The sequence below is a fragment of the Serinus canaria genome, chromosome 2 (assembly GCF_022539315.1).
Source record: "Serinus canaria isolate serCan28SL12 chromosome 2, serCan2020, whole genome shotgun sequence".
In the NCBI taxonomy this organism is placed as follows: Eukaryota; Metazoa; Chordata; class Aves; order Passeriformes; family Fringillidae; genus Serinus; species Serinus canaria.
This window is the reverse complement of record NC_066315.1, coordinates 55,441,519-55,456,664: the sequence shown is the minus strand read 5'-3', so window position 1 is coordinate 55,456,664 and position 15,146 is coordinate 55,441,519. Positions and strand designations below refer to the sequence as shown.

At 39.4% G+C, this 15,146-nt stretch overlaps 1 protein-coding gene across 1 annotated transcript in view; it reads right to left on the bottom strand.

Annotated features, from left to right (window-relative positions):
• Window positions 1–15,146, bottom strand: part of CNTNAP2 (contactin associated protein 2) — a 1,093,089-nt gene that overhangs the window by 73,090 nt on the left and 1,004,853 nt on the right. The window contains exons 19-20 of the mRNA XM_009093851.4: window positions 6,142–6,387; window positions 4,532–4,665 (exon numbers count right to left, since the gene is read on the bottom strand). Of these exons, the coding sequence (XP_009092099.2) occupies window positions 4,532–4,665; window positions 6,142–6,387 (380 nt within the window). The remainder of the gene's footprint in view (window positions 1–4,531; window positions 4,666–6,141; window positions 6,388–15,146) is intronic.

Sequence of the window (15,146 nt, the reverse complement as noted above, 5' to 3'; positions counted from 1 at the left end):
TTTGAAGTCTTTAAAGCTAGATAAAATGTCTTTCTACAAAAATTGCTTTACTGCTGTCATTATTTTTGGGTTAGCTGCAGAAAATAATTTGGCGATTTTTTTTACGGCCTCTCTTAAGCAAGAGCTCAAACTGTGATAATTTTCTGTCGAGGCTTCAAAAGGGAGGAAATATGATGGTTGTGATTCTACAGCAAAAATAATGATGGGAGATGAAATTATAGCCTCACTGAAGTCCACGAGAAAGTTCCCACTCGCTTTAATGAGAACAAAATTTAATGTACAATTGTAAAATCTTTGATATATTGTTTGCATTTAAGGTGGGGATTATATGCAGACTGCTTTGCTCCACTTCACCCATTTTATTTTATTACTATTATATTTACCATTTTATTTTGTAATTCAATTAGTTTTGAATTAACTTTTTATGATTTACATTTTTAAACCATCTAGTAGTTTGCAATTGTCATCTCTTTCCAAGTAGTGCAGAGTCTGACTGGAAATGGTCTTGCAAAAATTCTGTTTCTTCTTGATTGCATTTGGGTCAGGGTCAAATATTTCATTGAGCACTTTTCACAAAGATGGGTGTATACTCTTGCTTGTCTCTGGTGAAGCTAGAAAATGGAGACTTGTACAAATGAATTTTCTGTATTGTTCTCAGTCTCAGCTGAGTTTAGGTCAAGATTTAGCCATAAAGCCTCATAATTTAGATGATTTTGAGCAGACTCAGTAATTAACATTGAGATTATATGATATTGTTGTTTATACAACACAGTTTGACATATTGTCCAGGCCTGAGAGAGAGAACTGTCTCCACCCTTCTGTGTGGCCTTCTGAGAGGATGAGCAGTGGCTGCTGGTAATTGTCCTGAAAGCACACTGAGAGTTTAGGGCAGAGCTTCTTCAGTCCTGAAGAAGTTGCTGTTGTTTAATCCTTCTCAGGAACAAAGAGGGTGTTATAAACTGTGACTCCTAAGCCATTGCCAGAAAGGCTTTAAAGCAGAGATGGAGATCTGGACACCTGCTGAGAATGTACATGGGAGGAAGCTGACAGGCCCAGTCGAGTCCTGCTCACCATCACCTTTATTCCACTAACAATCAAAGCATATAGTACATTTCTCCTTCTTCTTTCTTTTTTTTTTTTTTTTTTTTTTTTTCTCCTTATATTTTTTTCTTTGTAGCAGGCTGATCTACCTTTGTGCAACAGAACATAAAAGTCTCTGATCCAGATTCCATCCTGATTTTACTCTAGGGACATGCAAAGAGGCAGAAGGTATGAATCTTGAACTCAGGATGCAACTACTGCAGTTCTTTAAGGTACAATTTAAACCCTGCTGGAGGCAATGGAAGTCCTTTCATTTACTTCAATGGGCTTTGGATCAGAACCTCTGCTAGTGAGCTTTTGTCCTTGGCTTTCTTCAAAGAAGATTTTACTGATGTGTGAATAGTGTTAATCACCCATGAACACTTGGTAAAGAGTGATCTGGTTTTTATGATATGTAAAACACCCTGCTGAAGCATGAAATCTTCTAATGAAATCAAACAAAGTAAAACTTGCCCTCCCTAACCTAAAGCTCAGCTCTTGAAATGTCATCTACTGGAATAATGCATTCCCCATTTGTATGTGTGGGCTTTTTCTTGCCACAGGTGAACTAATGGAGCCTTGGAGGTGTGCCATGGTTATTTGTAGCTGATATTTTACTAGAGAGGAGGAATAGGAATTATTACTATCAAATGTTAATTTTGCCCCCCTCATGGAAATGAGAAAATAAGCATATCTTTCTCCCTGGATTTATGTAATTTGCTTTTTCTGACATGTAAATTGACTGTACATCCTTAACCTTATCCTTGAGAAACCACTGGCAATACAGTTGAGAGCTTGTTATTTAGTGTAGAACGATTGATTTGTCTGCAGTCAGTGAATGTATAAAACTGAAATATAAAAACTATTTGACAGAGCCTGTGCAACTACCTTCAGTCTTGACTGCCATGGCATATTAGGAATAGGGATACAATTATAACAAAACTAATTCACACTAAATAATTGTTCTTGAATTTATTTTGTTACCTTATGGACATACAGTGTTGTGGATATGTTGATTTCAAATCTCACCTCAAATTCTGATTTTATGTAAGTAATCAGTGGCCTCCTGTCTGCCAGCATGAGGTGAAGTCTCACAGAGTTCACTAATGAGTCTTTTTTCATATTTATATGTAAGTGAAACTCCTGAGAATCATGATAAAACTCTGATTCACACAGCTCATATGGTACCAATTTATTGCCTGGCTTCAGAGTTTTTAAATCTCTCTGGCACTACAGGGTTATTACAGTAAGTTAGAAAGACAGGTACTCTAAGTATGAACTTGCTGTTAAGATCTCAAAAATACTGAGTGCTCTTGAATTGAAGCTTTGATGAGAAATAAATCCTTCTTGTGACACTTTTATGCCCTGTAGAGATGTGGAAGTGTGAGCAACAGCACCTGGCAAGCAAGCTGTCTTCTTTAAAAGCAAGGAAACCAGCTGCTCATCAGGTTGGAGAAGGATTTAGCAGGAAATAAAAGTCTACTCAAATGTTCATAGCTCAGATCTGCAAGAGAAAACTCATACTTTATGGTTTGTCCTCTGAATACTGAGAAAAACTGTATTTATATCTTCTGTATTTTCAAACACTGTGAGGAGTTAATTTTTGAACAGGAGTAATTTTTAAGTGAACAATTTACTTAGCAGATTCATTTCTGTCCATATAATTTCTCTCATTTACAGAAGGTAAGCAGATAAGTAATTAAATAAACTTATGGAAGACAAACAAAATTTAATAGAAATAGTCTCTTTCAGGATACAGTAGGAATAGGATCTCTGGACTTGCTTTGTATGGGACCCTTCTTTCCCTATTTTTGTACATGCATCAGACAGATTATCTCATGTAATAACTCTCAAATGAATCTGCTTTCTGGTTACATTAATCAGATTTAGGCATAGTGAATAGATTAAAAAGTTTTCACCCCAGCAGAGCAGCACTAACCAAAATGTTTCTGACTCTTCAAAGTTCTAGACAGGCAGTGGTCTCAGAAAACACTGGGAAAGAATTGTTGGGAATCAAGTACAGGTGAGGTGATGCAAAGCTGGAACATTTAACTGTACATAATTTTCAGCTGGGCAAGGTATCTCTCCTGATCCCTTTGGAATGTAATTTTTTTAGTTTAACAGCTGCCTAAATCAGCCAGCTAGAACTCCATGCCATAATTCCCCAAAATAAAAGCATTTAACACCAGAGAGACATCAAATGATAGGTCTTCCTTTATTTCCTTCTTGCTGTAGGAGAAATAAATGCAACAGCATGCAAGACAGACACACAAATCAATATATACCCTCCCAACTTCCAAAAGCCTGAAAAGATGTACACCCATAATTTTTTAGGTTGGTTGGAATTTTTTGGGTTGTTTTTTGGGTTGTTTTTTATTATGAATAATTTGGTAACAATTCTAATTCAGTGCATTCAATGTTATTCTGGGTATTGCGAGCCTCAGTCAAATGACATTGTAATGCACTGAAAAGTTTCCTTTTGATACCTTGAAACAGTAATTGTCAGGGATTTATTTTAATATTCAGTTAGATAATAATGTGATGACTACCACCCTTCACCTTTTGGCTTGGTTCCCAAGGAAACGTTTCATTTTTATATTTCATTTGTTATTGGTTTTGGTTTGCTTCTTCTGAACTAACAAACCCAGATTAATGTCTCCCCTCCACCTGACTGTCCTGCCAACAAAACTGTTCTTATACCCTGCTCACAATATCCATGTTTGCAGATGTGACAATCAGGGAATGGAAAGAGAGTTCAGTGGTGTCCACAGAGAGAAGGCAGCCTGGAATGTGACTGCTTCTTGCAGCGCTCCCCTCTGTTATAAACAGTATTATACTATCTCAAAGTTTTGTAAACTGTGATGTGGAGAGATGCAGTTCCTACCTGTGCTGTACCAAAACCTAAATAAGCCAGAGGTATGTGCCTGCAACAATACTCTCTGTCCCAGGCTTATGTCACACAAACACTTAGGCATCTGCTCCTCTTTGCAAAACAGCTCTTGCAATTTCACTGGACTGCAGGGTGAATTTAAATTTAAAGACATCCTCATTTGCAGACTCAGGACTTACAGAACGATATTATTTGCATCAGGCTTCACTACCATTTAAGATGCTGTAGGGTATCTCTCCTGGCTTCCAGCTGCTGCTCCAGAATGGCACAGGTTTATCCTAAGTCCCACGTTATCTATCAGCCCAGATGTCTCTGATGCCCTCGAGCATCTACAGTGACACCTGTATTAGCCCAGCTGTCATCACACTAAAATGAGGATTTCAGAACAACATAAGTTGATGCAACAGAGGGAGCGAAGAGCTTTTATTAACTCCTAGGAGTGCGATCTGCAGGCAGAGCTCCATCTACTGTACTTTTTATTTTCTAAATAGCACCAATCTTTTCAGAGGACTGGAGACCCATCAAAACCCAAGACACAAGTGATGGAACCAAGCAGCTTACCTGCAGTACGATGTCCCGTCCGTTCCGTGTGACATTCACGGTGTGGGGCTGGCCATTGGCCATGTTCCTGTGCTCAATGTCAATGTTGTATGGCTCCTTGGTGCCCCCGAGGTTGTACCGAATTTGCAGATTCCCTAGTGAAAAAGAAAAAAATGTGAAAAGCACCCTCAGGTATTTTGATCTTTATTCACCAGCTATTTTCCCGTCTTTATTTTCACATACAGCTGTTATCATTTCATACTTAATTGCTCTCATAGCTGGTCTCTGCTGTAAGGGAAGAGCTCATGTTTGGGATTATAAAGTTATTGGGCCGAAACTGCCTCTAGTTTATAACCCAGAAGTGTGACAATGACCAGCATTTCCAAACCACAGTGTTTGTAAACACTTCAGACTGCAAACCAAACAAATTGGAGTTATGCCTTGAACAATATGGACAATTGGTTCAAAATTGAGCACATCAAGTAACACTTTATTATTGAGATTATTATTCTTGCTGCAGTAACATTCTATGAAATTATACAAAGCATAACATTTTCTAAAGAATAAACCATTGACATGCATTGAATAAAGGCAAAATTACAACAAATTAGCACTGACACATAATTCACACATGGGACTTTCTTGTTCTCGCGTTTAATTGTTGTTGATGAGTGACCGTCTGGACTTCCACGGAAATTTACTATTATATTGTGAAATAAAAACCTAAGGTTACATTTTTGGAAAAGTATAATCAGGAGTGGCTAATTGATATTCATAACATACTGCCAGACAGATTTTTCTTTTCTAAACAAAAGTGAAGTGTCTGCTCTTCATAATGCATTTAAATATTTGATTAAAAGGAAGAATGCTTGAAAAGCGAAATGCAGCCCCCACTCTTGATGAAAAAGAGAAATAATTTGGCCCAAAAGGGCAGACTTAGACCTCTGCAACTACAGTTTAGTTGTGTGATGTTGGATTTCTGTCATGCACGTCCTTTCTTCCCCATGAAGGGAAAAAAATGAGTGGCATGTAGAATACTCATATTATCCCATAAAAGAGAACAGTAGTAAAATCATCCTAATTATGATTTTCATGGGGCACTAAGGCACTATTTGGAATCAAGTATATTTAGTTCATATAGAGTTTTAATACTGTAGCAGCAAATGGTCCATATCTGACCTTCATCCATCACCAAAATGTTTAGGACATTTTATTCTATACTACATTCATATTTTAGTCACCTCAGTGAGTATCCAGATTTTCAGAACAGTACATGACACTTTCTACTGGCTACTAGGGATATTGCCAGTTCAGCTATTCAGGTTCCTTCATGTGGATGTGTACTTTTACCCCCCACAATACTGGCTCATGGCATGGGTCTCATTGGTATAGCAGGTTTTTGGTCTCTTTGGTTTGGTTAGTTTCGTTTTGTGAGAGGGGATTGGCTGAAGAAACATCACTAAACTGAACAGTTACATCAGTACCAGATCTAGTAGAAGCAGAATGAAGGTTCAGGTTTCTAAGTGCTTTACTTTAACGTGACAAGCTCATTAGTTCAGAGCTTCTCCTGAATATCAGCCTGGTATTGTCAATTGTGCCTTTGATGGGGAAAGCCTGGAATAGTTTCTTACCAGTGGGGTTCACAAGCACAGCCATGAAGTCCGGGGTGTAGGAGCTGACATAAAATAAGACACAAGGGGACTTGGTGGTGCTGAAGCTGAAGCTGAGCTCTTCCTTGTTCAAGCTGAGGTCGGGTGCTGTGATCTCAGGATCTGCAGAGCTCAAAAGTGTCCGGCTAACTAAATCCTTCATGCTAGTCCCTGGGGAGTGGAAGTTGTAACGGAGCCACATTCCTTCTTCAAAAAATGCTCCTACATCTTGAACATAACAGGAAAAGGAGAATGAAAAGAAAAAAAGGTAAATTAAATGTGCCAACACCTTTTGGTTGAAACATATTACTGTGTCTTGACCAGTACTAATCTGTGCATGTTTCTACTGCTGTGCTATTTAAGCAGAATATTTAGGTCAAGAGCCTCACCATTTTCCTTCGAGAATGAAAAGAACAATCTCCATTTTGTTGGTGGGTACTTGGATTCACAAAGCAAAGGAAATATTTCCTTTGGGATGCACAGAAAGCCTATGCCTTTATTTCATATCAGTACTACAGACAAGGATAATTATGATTTAAATTTATTATCATTAAAATTTTGAGGTAAATAATGCTTCAAAGAGGCATATACAAAGAAGGGTGCCTTAAAGGACACAGTAAACAAACAACAGCCAAGGAAAAACAGCAGCTCTGACCAGCAAAATTGAGTGGATTTCGAAGGATCATCCGAAGGAATGATGACAATTCCAGCCCCTAAAATGACTGGACACAATGCTTGTAAGTTATCCACTACTAGCACAATCTTTCATGAAAACTCCACAACAAGGATGCCCTTATGGGAGATAAAATTAACTAGGGAGTTTGACTCAGCTGGGAACAGGAAGCAAGAGATACCTGAAGTTTAGATCCCAAGATGTGGTATAGTTTTCAAACCAATCTGAGACAAGATGTGCTGTTCCAACACCCCTGACAGAAAATACACCTCCTTTTGACAGAATGCATACTTTCAGCTGAAAAAGCACTAGTAGTGCTTCCCATAGTAATGCAGTCCTGCCTCTTCCTCAACATTGAAATCATAATTCCAGGCTGATGTTCTTGCAGCAATGCTGAATTTGATAACCTTCTACAGGAATTACTGCACACTTGGCCACCGCTGGTGTCATCTACTCCCCTGGGGATCACTTGACTGACTTCCCATGGCAGTAATTTATTTAGAGACATTGTGGTACTGGATCAGCTGTGCTGCCTGGGAGAACATTGAGAAGGGAAATTTTTAAATGATATGTGAACCTGATTAAGACAGTGTGTCTATGAACATTTCACAAGTTATTAAATAATGAGTAAAAATATTATAATCATAACATATGGGTACTGTATTCAAAGAAGGGCTGTAAGAAATACTTAAGGCCATAAACAGTCTAAAAAAAAGTCTTTCATTGTCTACTACCTTTTTACATGATGCAAAGTTGCCACAGTTTTGTGCAAAATTGCCCATCTAAAGAAGAAATTTATTTTTATTCCATTTTAACATACTGAGTCTTCACACAATCCTAAGGAAAGGCTTTATTTCAAAACACATGTTGGAAGATGCTTATTTTTGAAGCTTTACACAGACACAAAGCAAGTCAGGAATGAGCCTGCAGAATTCATTCAGGGTAGCTGAGCAGAGAATAGGTGAGAGGATAGGTAAAATTATAAAATTATATTGATGATTCTTTCCAGAATTTTGTTAAATCTAATTCTGGAAAAGATGTTTTCTTGCTGTCAAATAAAAATTCTCCCAAACTCAAAATATCACAGCTGCTGTCACTAAATGGACATATAAAAACAGAGCCAAGCTGTGGTCCTGAAGTGCTATAAATAATTTGATCATTCTGATGGATTTATAACTGCAATTTTATAGGGGAAAAGTTAAATCACCCCGAAAAAGTTATGGTAGAGGCAATTTCATTTAACAACTATATTTTGCAGTAGTCTCAACTTTAGTGCTCCTGGGTTAAAAGTGAAGGGCCCTGTCATGAAAAAACTTCCCCAACTCGTGATGCCCTCTGCCTCTAACGGTGGTGAGAGAAGCAAGAGTTAGCATGCAGAAATTTAACTACTGCTAAAAGCATCAACTCCAAGTATTTGCAAGATGGGCCTAAAAATATCCCTGTGACCACTAATTTATTCTTCAGCCCCTGCTTCTGGTTGACACAAGCTGCTTCTGGGGCAGGTGCCCTATCAATTACGGTGGCAGAGCTGCCGGCCGTGCCGGGTCCTGCCGCTGCCGCGGCTGGTGGGGATTGCAGCCCCCGTGGAGGATGCACACACGCACTCTGCACACTGATGCACAATTATGTTTGCCTCCAGCCTGCTTACTGCTTGTCACGCCTCTCATTTGAGAAGTAATCTTTGGAATTGCCTGGCGCTGTGCTTGCCCAGGGCCTCACGCTCTGGGGATACTGGGACCTTCCGTCCTGACCTCAGCACTGCTCTGGGGCTGAACTGGAAAGCGTGTGAAGCATTTTTTCCAGAGCTGTAAATGTTATAAATGGCTATGGTAAATGTTCATTACTACAAAGAAAGCTTTAAGTAAATGGTGCTCCCTGAAATGGTATTCAGATTATTCTGCAGTTTTGTGAGGTGAATTTGATCATCCTTGTGGGTCCCTTCCAACTCTCAATACTCTGTTCTGTGACTTTTTATTCCAAAAGGGTTTCATGATGGAGCAAAGAATGTTCTGTATATTTAACTTGATTTGTGCTGAGAAAATAATTTTTAATGTAGCTCTATTATTACAGGCATACAGGGTATTGTAATAAAGCTTGAAATTCTCCTCACATGCACACCACTTCTTTTAAAAGGCAGGATAAGAGGAAGGTTCACTTTGGCTTTGTGAGTGTATTGGGCCTTCAATAGGAATATATTGAATTCTCTCAAGTTTCAGCTCATCAAAGAGGTTGATGCACATGATTATGCGCTTTACTGAAAGAAGTTGAAATCCTTGCAGCAGGACTGCAAAGTGCTCAGCAACTCGCAGGAGCAGGTTACTAAACTATTAGGAGGGACCAAAAATATCTAAACCATAATTTTCCCTATCTTGAATGCAAGTACATGACTTGGAAATGCCAAGGGCTGACCAACGAAAAAGATACCTACTTTTTAGGTTACAAGTGGTGACCTTGAGGTTTACACATGAGGTCACAAGTGTAGCATCCTCCTGAAGTTGTCTCAGAAGGAGTATGGAAGTCCTTCACCCAGAAAACCATTCAAGCTCCCTGAATAAAGAGGGTCAAATGCAGCCCAAACCCTGCTGCTGAAATGTGAGGGAAGTTTCCATGCACAGCTCTCTTCTGCAATATTTGAAATGCTATCTGAACAGATGACTCTTGGGAAACCAGGCATAAGGTGTAGTAAAGATTGCTCTGCAAAGTGCCCTTTCAAGGCAGGGACCTTAGGGAAATGAATGTAGTGGTAACAGATCTGTTTTCTTCAGAAAATAACACCTATTTTTACACCAACATACAGTGCAGTCACTCTCTGTTGACAGACTTCTCAAATATAAACACTTTGGGCTGGCTTTGTAGAGGAACCCAGAACAGGAACTGTGGATTGTTAGAAACAATTTTATTAAGCATGGTGTGTGTCCCCAGTGTGAATGGCAAAAAACTGTCCATCTTCAGATTGAAAAGGTCATCCAAAACTTCCATGGAAAATGTACATGTACCCAGAACTGACAAAGTTATTTTGAAGGTCATGATTCTTTGGTCATCACCACAGTCTCCCTCTCCTCACTCTGCTACTTTTATTTTTGTACCCTCTTATTCTATCTGGGATCAGGAATATTGAAAGACTGGAGGAAAAAGCCAAATAGCAATGAAAGTCCCCATTTCTCCTACAAATCTTTCAAAGTCTCATTACTTTTCTGGGCTGGTGATGTAGACCTAAGAAAATGTAAGTAGAAATCTGATTCTCCTCTACTGCTTTTTACATTAGCGAAATGCCAATGTTGGCTCTTCTGTTCTTAGGTAGTGATAATGATCCTGTGAGCCATACAGAGACGTAGAGAACTTGTCTTTTTTCTCCATGACCTTATTCTCACCTCTGAAAAACCCTGCTAGCATGGCACAGTTGTGGCTGAACACAACTTCAGCAAGATTTTCTATCTGGGTGTGTAGATATAAGAGATACAGAGCTCAGCAGTCTTTACAGCAATTGGGTTTGCTCTATGCTGACAGTTGGGATGGAAATGTTAATAGGAATTGTCATGAATCAAGTACCAGATATTACTCCTAATAAATAAAAAAGCTGCCGATCTGTGGAGCTGCCAAAAAAAATCCCAAACCAAAATCTCAACCCCCCTAGTTTAAACACAGGACCTTTTCAAGGGTGGCATTATAAGAAGTGGAATCTCCCTTCTTTAGTAGGACAGCTCTCACTGACTCAAGCTGATGACTCAATTTCTCACAGTTTTCCAAGTACACTGGATCAGATTTCTGTCACCTTTTACCTGGAGACCAAGGAGGAAGTAGTGCTGATTATTTATTTTGTGGGCTTAACAGGGCATACCTGCCTTACAGAAGGTGGAGACAAAATCCTGGAAATTACAAAGCCTGGCAAGGACATGAGAAAGGGAGAGGGAAAAGACTCTCTTCTCTTTGTTTTACCAAGCTGACTTCCTACAGGTGTCAGCACGTCCCATTTGGGGTTCCTAAACCCCTCTTTGGCCCTGCTCAAATTCAGTAAGTCAAAATTATTACTCTGTGATGCTGCTTGCCAGTGCTCAATGCTACATCTTCCCTGCATGGAGTTGTAATATATGTTATGAAATAATTCATACTTATAGAGAGAACGTATTTTATAAGATTGTAAAATCCAAATGAGCCTCTGACTGCAAGCAGCCCAGAGGCAGATGTCTACTTCGGAATCTCGAAATTTTCCTGAAGGTGGCAGGAGAAGAATACCCCGTTTACTTATGAATAGATGTGGCCAGTGCAATGATTGCCACTCTCTGGAGTAACTGGAAGATGCCCAAGGATGATCATGGCCCAAGATCATGGCCCAACTGATACCATCCATGGAGATAGCAGAGGTTGCCAGAACGCTACATCTGAATAGGCAACTTCTCCTGACACGATCAACACTGGCTACCGCTCAGGAAACAGCGATTGTCCAGCTCTGCAGAGTGAAAGAAACTCTCATGCATATGCAGAGTTACAGAAGAAAGTGGGACTCCTCTGCCTCAGGCATAAAAAACTGTATCAAACAGCCCCTCTGGAAGCGGCGTTGGTGAACAGAGGGAGGTCTGATGCGACAGAGGTCGGACCCAGGTTCACCCAGCTCTGATCCCGGGCTCGACGCTGTATCTTTGGCTGTGGGTTTTTGAGGACAGTATTTTGGTCATGGAAAAAAATCTTTTCCAAATTTGATAATTTGGTTTTTCAATTGATAATTTTCAACAGAGTTCTGGGTGTGAAAAGCAGATTTTCAAAATCCTAAGCAAGGACAGTCACTGGAGACGTTCTAACACTCGGTGCATTTACAAAGATTCTTCAGACAAGGTAGATGGTTGAATAAACTCTCTTTCTTTTAGTACAATTTCCTTTCTTTTTTTATTGATTTTACATGTAGTCATGAATATTTAATATAGATTAACCAGAGCTTGCATGTTCATCTTATGATAAAAATTGTTCTTGGGAGCACCTAAAATTGCTGCTTCTTCCAGACTGTGGTCACAAAGACCAAGACTTGTTTGCTGAGATACCTTCTGGCCACAGGGCATCAGTGAAGGGTCAGAATCTCACAGCTGTTGATCTGGGAGAGAATCTGAGGGCCCTGAAGGTGATAATGCTTACCATTCATCTGGTTAGCTTACTCAACATTTTATTCTTCCTTCAGGCACATTTAGTGTACAGTATCAGGATGTGGGGATTTAAAGCTATTGCTCTACATCCCTCATTTTCTGACTGCTCTTACTCTAATAATCTGTGATGCATCTTGGAACTTTCCACCAAAGTACAGCAATTGCTTGTGGGCCTTACTAGAATACAAACCTAGTGAGGGCTTGCTTCTTCTATAGGAGTGTATCAGTATTCAGTATAAAAAAGGCTTTTTTGAACTATCAGAATCAGGGGATATATGAAATAATGTGCACCAGTGAAACTATGGGGGATGATCATAAATCCACGCAAAGATTCCCACTACCTTCAGTAGAACAGGATGAGTGCCACAGGAGATGGGGTCTACCCACCTGATTCATGACACTTTCAAGCCTCCCTTGTCAATGCCAACAGGTAGATTCTGCCAGGAAGCAGTTCAATATGCTTAAACAAGGCTGAGCTCTGAATCTGCTTTTGTACTAGCCCTGCAAAGCAGGGCTTTATTTCACCTTTCTATACCTGGACAGAAGTGTGTGTGGCACAGAGAGCCTAAGAATGTCAGGAAAGTTGCAGTTGCAGTTCATTCTGCACTGATTGAAAGTGTGATAGAAAGTTGATCTGATGTCCGGGACAACAGACTCAGAGTAAGGGAATGGCAACAGGTGCCATACATTTTCTGTCAAATCTAAATTACAAGCCAGCTCCATTTCTAGTGGAAATATCCATAGTGGTTAAAAAGATAAAGCCTAAACAGCAACCTTTTCCATGCCACCATCAAATAAAATTGGATGGATGAAGAAAATGTGATGTCAAATGTACAACAGAGCAGATTTCATGATTTCCTGCCAGGGAGTCTGTGGAGGTACTCTTTAGAAACCTCAGAGATAAACTTGCAGCCTTGCAAGAGCCATTTGAGTAATATTAGAGAATGTAATTTGCTGATTTCACTGTGTTCAGAGCAACAACTTTGACAGGTGAGACCTGGCTTCAATTCCTTCCTGTACCACAGGTATCCACTTTCAACTTGAGCAGATCCTTCCTGCCCTCCTTTGCCTCCTGCATCACCATAATAAAAACACCTTCTCACATTGCAGAGCTGTTGTAAGCATAAATGCCCTATCCTCTTGTGAGGTGCCAAAACTATTTAGGCAGCATGCAGATGTATAAATATTGCACATGGGTGTCTGGTGTGAGAACCCAAATCTCTCATCTGCCTTTGCACAGGCATGCAGCAGCCACCAATGTTGCTGGGGCTGCTCTACTTAACTTTCACAAAACATCTACATTCAGTGAGCAATGACACTAAAGCAGGCCTGTTTTACTTTTCTGACCAAGAAAGTTCATCCCGTTTTCAGAGCCAGGACTAATTATTTTGCTTTTTAACTTATTCCCCTGATTTATTTGTTTTCTATGTATAAAATGAGGAATTTGTGCTTCTTATAAGCAGTTTATTATGGATGATAAGTGAGCTTGCAATAATACAGTCAGTTGCTAATCAATTTCTAGCCAGGTTGATATCTCTTTAAATCATATAAAAGAGCAATTGGGAAGAGTACTATTTAAAAAGAAAAACATTGTTTTTTTTCCCAATGAAAGAATTGTAGCACTGAAGTGCAACTTTCAAAGCACTAGAGCATAACTGTGAATGTTTAAAAGGGCAATATTGACAGAACTGAAGAATGGAATAGCTTTAGAAAGTATATCTATTTTTTGTGAGTATATATATTTACCCAAAAGAGGCTAAAACCTGAATCCTGAAGTATGATCTACAGGTAAAAAAGCCTGACTGCAGCATTCAGACTTACCAGAGTGGGAGCTTAACATTATCAACCTGAGGAAAACTTCTCACGTGACTTTCAGCCAACAGACCACAATCATGTTGAAAACAGCAGAATTTTTTGGGGTCTGGGCATTAATGCTGCCTTGCTTTTCTGGGTTCTGTGATTCTGAGCTATGAAAACTAAGAAGTTAGTTACCTTAAAACACTCTAACAATCACCTCACCATTGCTCTCAGCAAAAGAATGAGATGTTTTTCCAAATGAAGGGATTGAATGAGTCTAACCAGGGCAGAATTTGGAGTTGTTTGAGTGTCAGTCTGAGAGTCAGTGGGAGGATGCAGAGCTGCTGCCTCCTGATATGCCTTGCATCCACTCAGCATAGTAAAAAGATGTTTTTTCTCTCTGAGACATAGAAAGGAGCAGGAAAAGAAGGAATACTGACTGTGACAATGCTACTTGTAAGTGCTTCAGGGTTCATACAAATATAAAAACAAACATGAAGGAGCTCATTTTGGGCATTGTCTTAAGGATTGCAAGAATTCACACTGAGAATCTGAGTTTTACTCCAAAAGAGAAAAGAAAAAAGAGTGAGGCATCTCCTTGCTGTTTGTTAATGCAAATTCAGTAACTGCAGAGAAACTGGAAAGCTTTGAATTTACCCTTCCAGCATACCTGAAGGCACATGAGTCATACCACCAGCTATTTAATTTTTTTAAAAGAAATTTCTTTTTGGCCTCACTTCCTGGTGGGTGTAATTTCTTCTCCTACTGTTGTTCCACTGCATTTCAATACCAAAAGAGGAATGCTTTCTCCCTGGGGTATGTCCCACATCAGAATGCTGCCACATGCCCTGCATTTGACCTTTGCTTTTTATTTTTTTTTTCTTTTTTAGAGGGAGGAAAGAATTTGTTTTTTGGAGGAACAAAAATTAATTGTTTTCTCAGAAATGCTTTTATGATGATAGGACAGCTGTGGGAGAAAAAAAAAAGAGAATTTATGCTAAAACAAAGGACAGGGAAAGGTCAGAAAGCAATCTGCAGGATGGCAGGAACACTTCAGCTATTCCTCAGAGCAATTTCTCTGAGCAATGAAAGAAGTAAAACCAATTGCATTTGCCTCAAATACGAAACAAAAATACAGTTAAAATAGATGTCAGGCTGCATTTTCATACTTCTTTTTGTCCTCGTAAAAAAATAGTGTAATTTCCAGACCACTACAGCATCATTCACACTGCGGTGTGCTGCTAATAAGGCTGGAGACAATGCAATTTCTTGTCAGTCATCAGTCAGAGGCTCTGAGGACAGATTTCATCAGTGAAAGAATCCACAACATGTGAGGCCTGCTTTTGTTGTGAAGGGTGTTTATTACCCATGAACCACTGTATGGT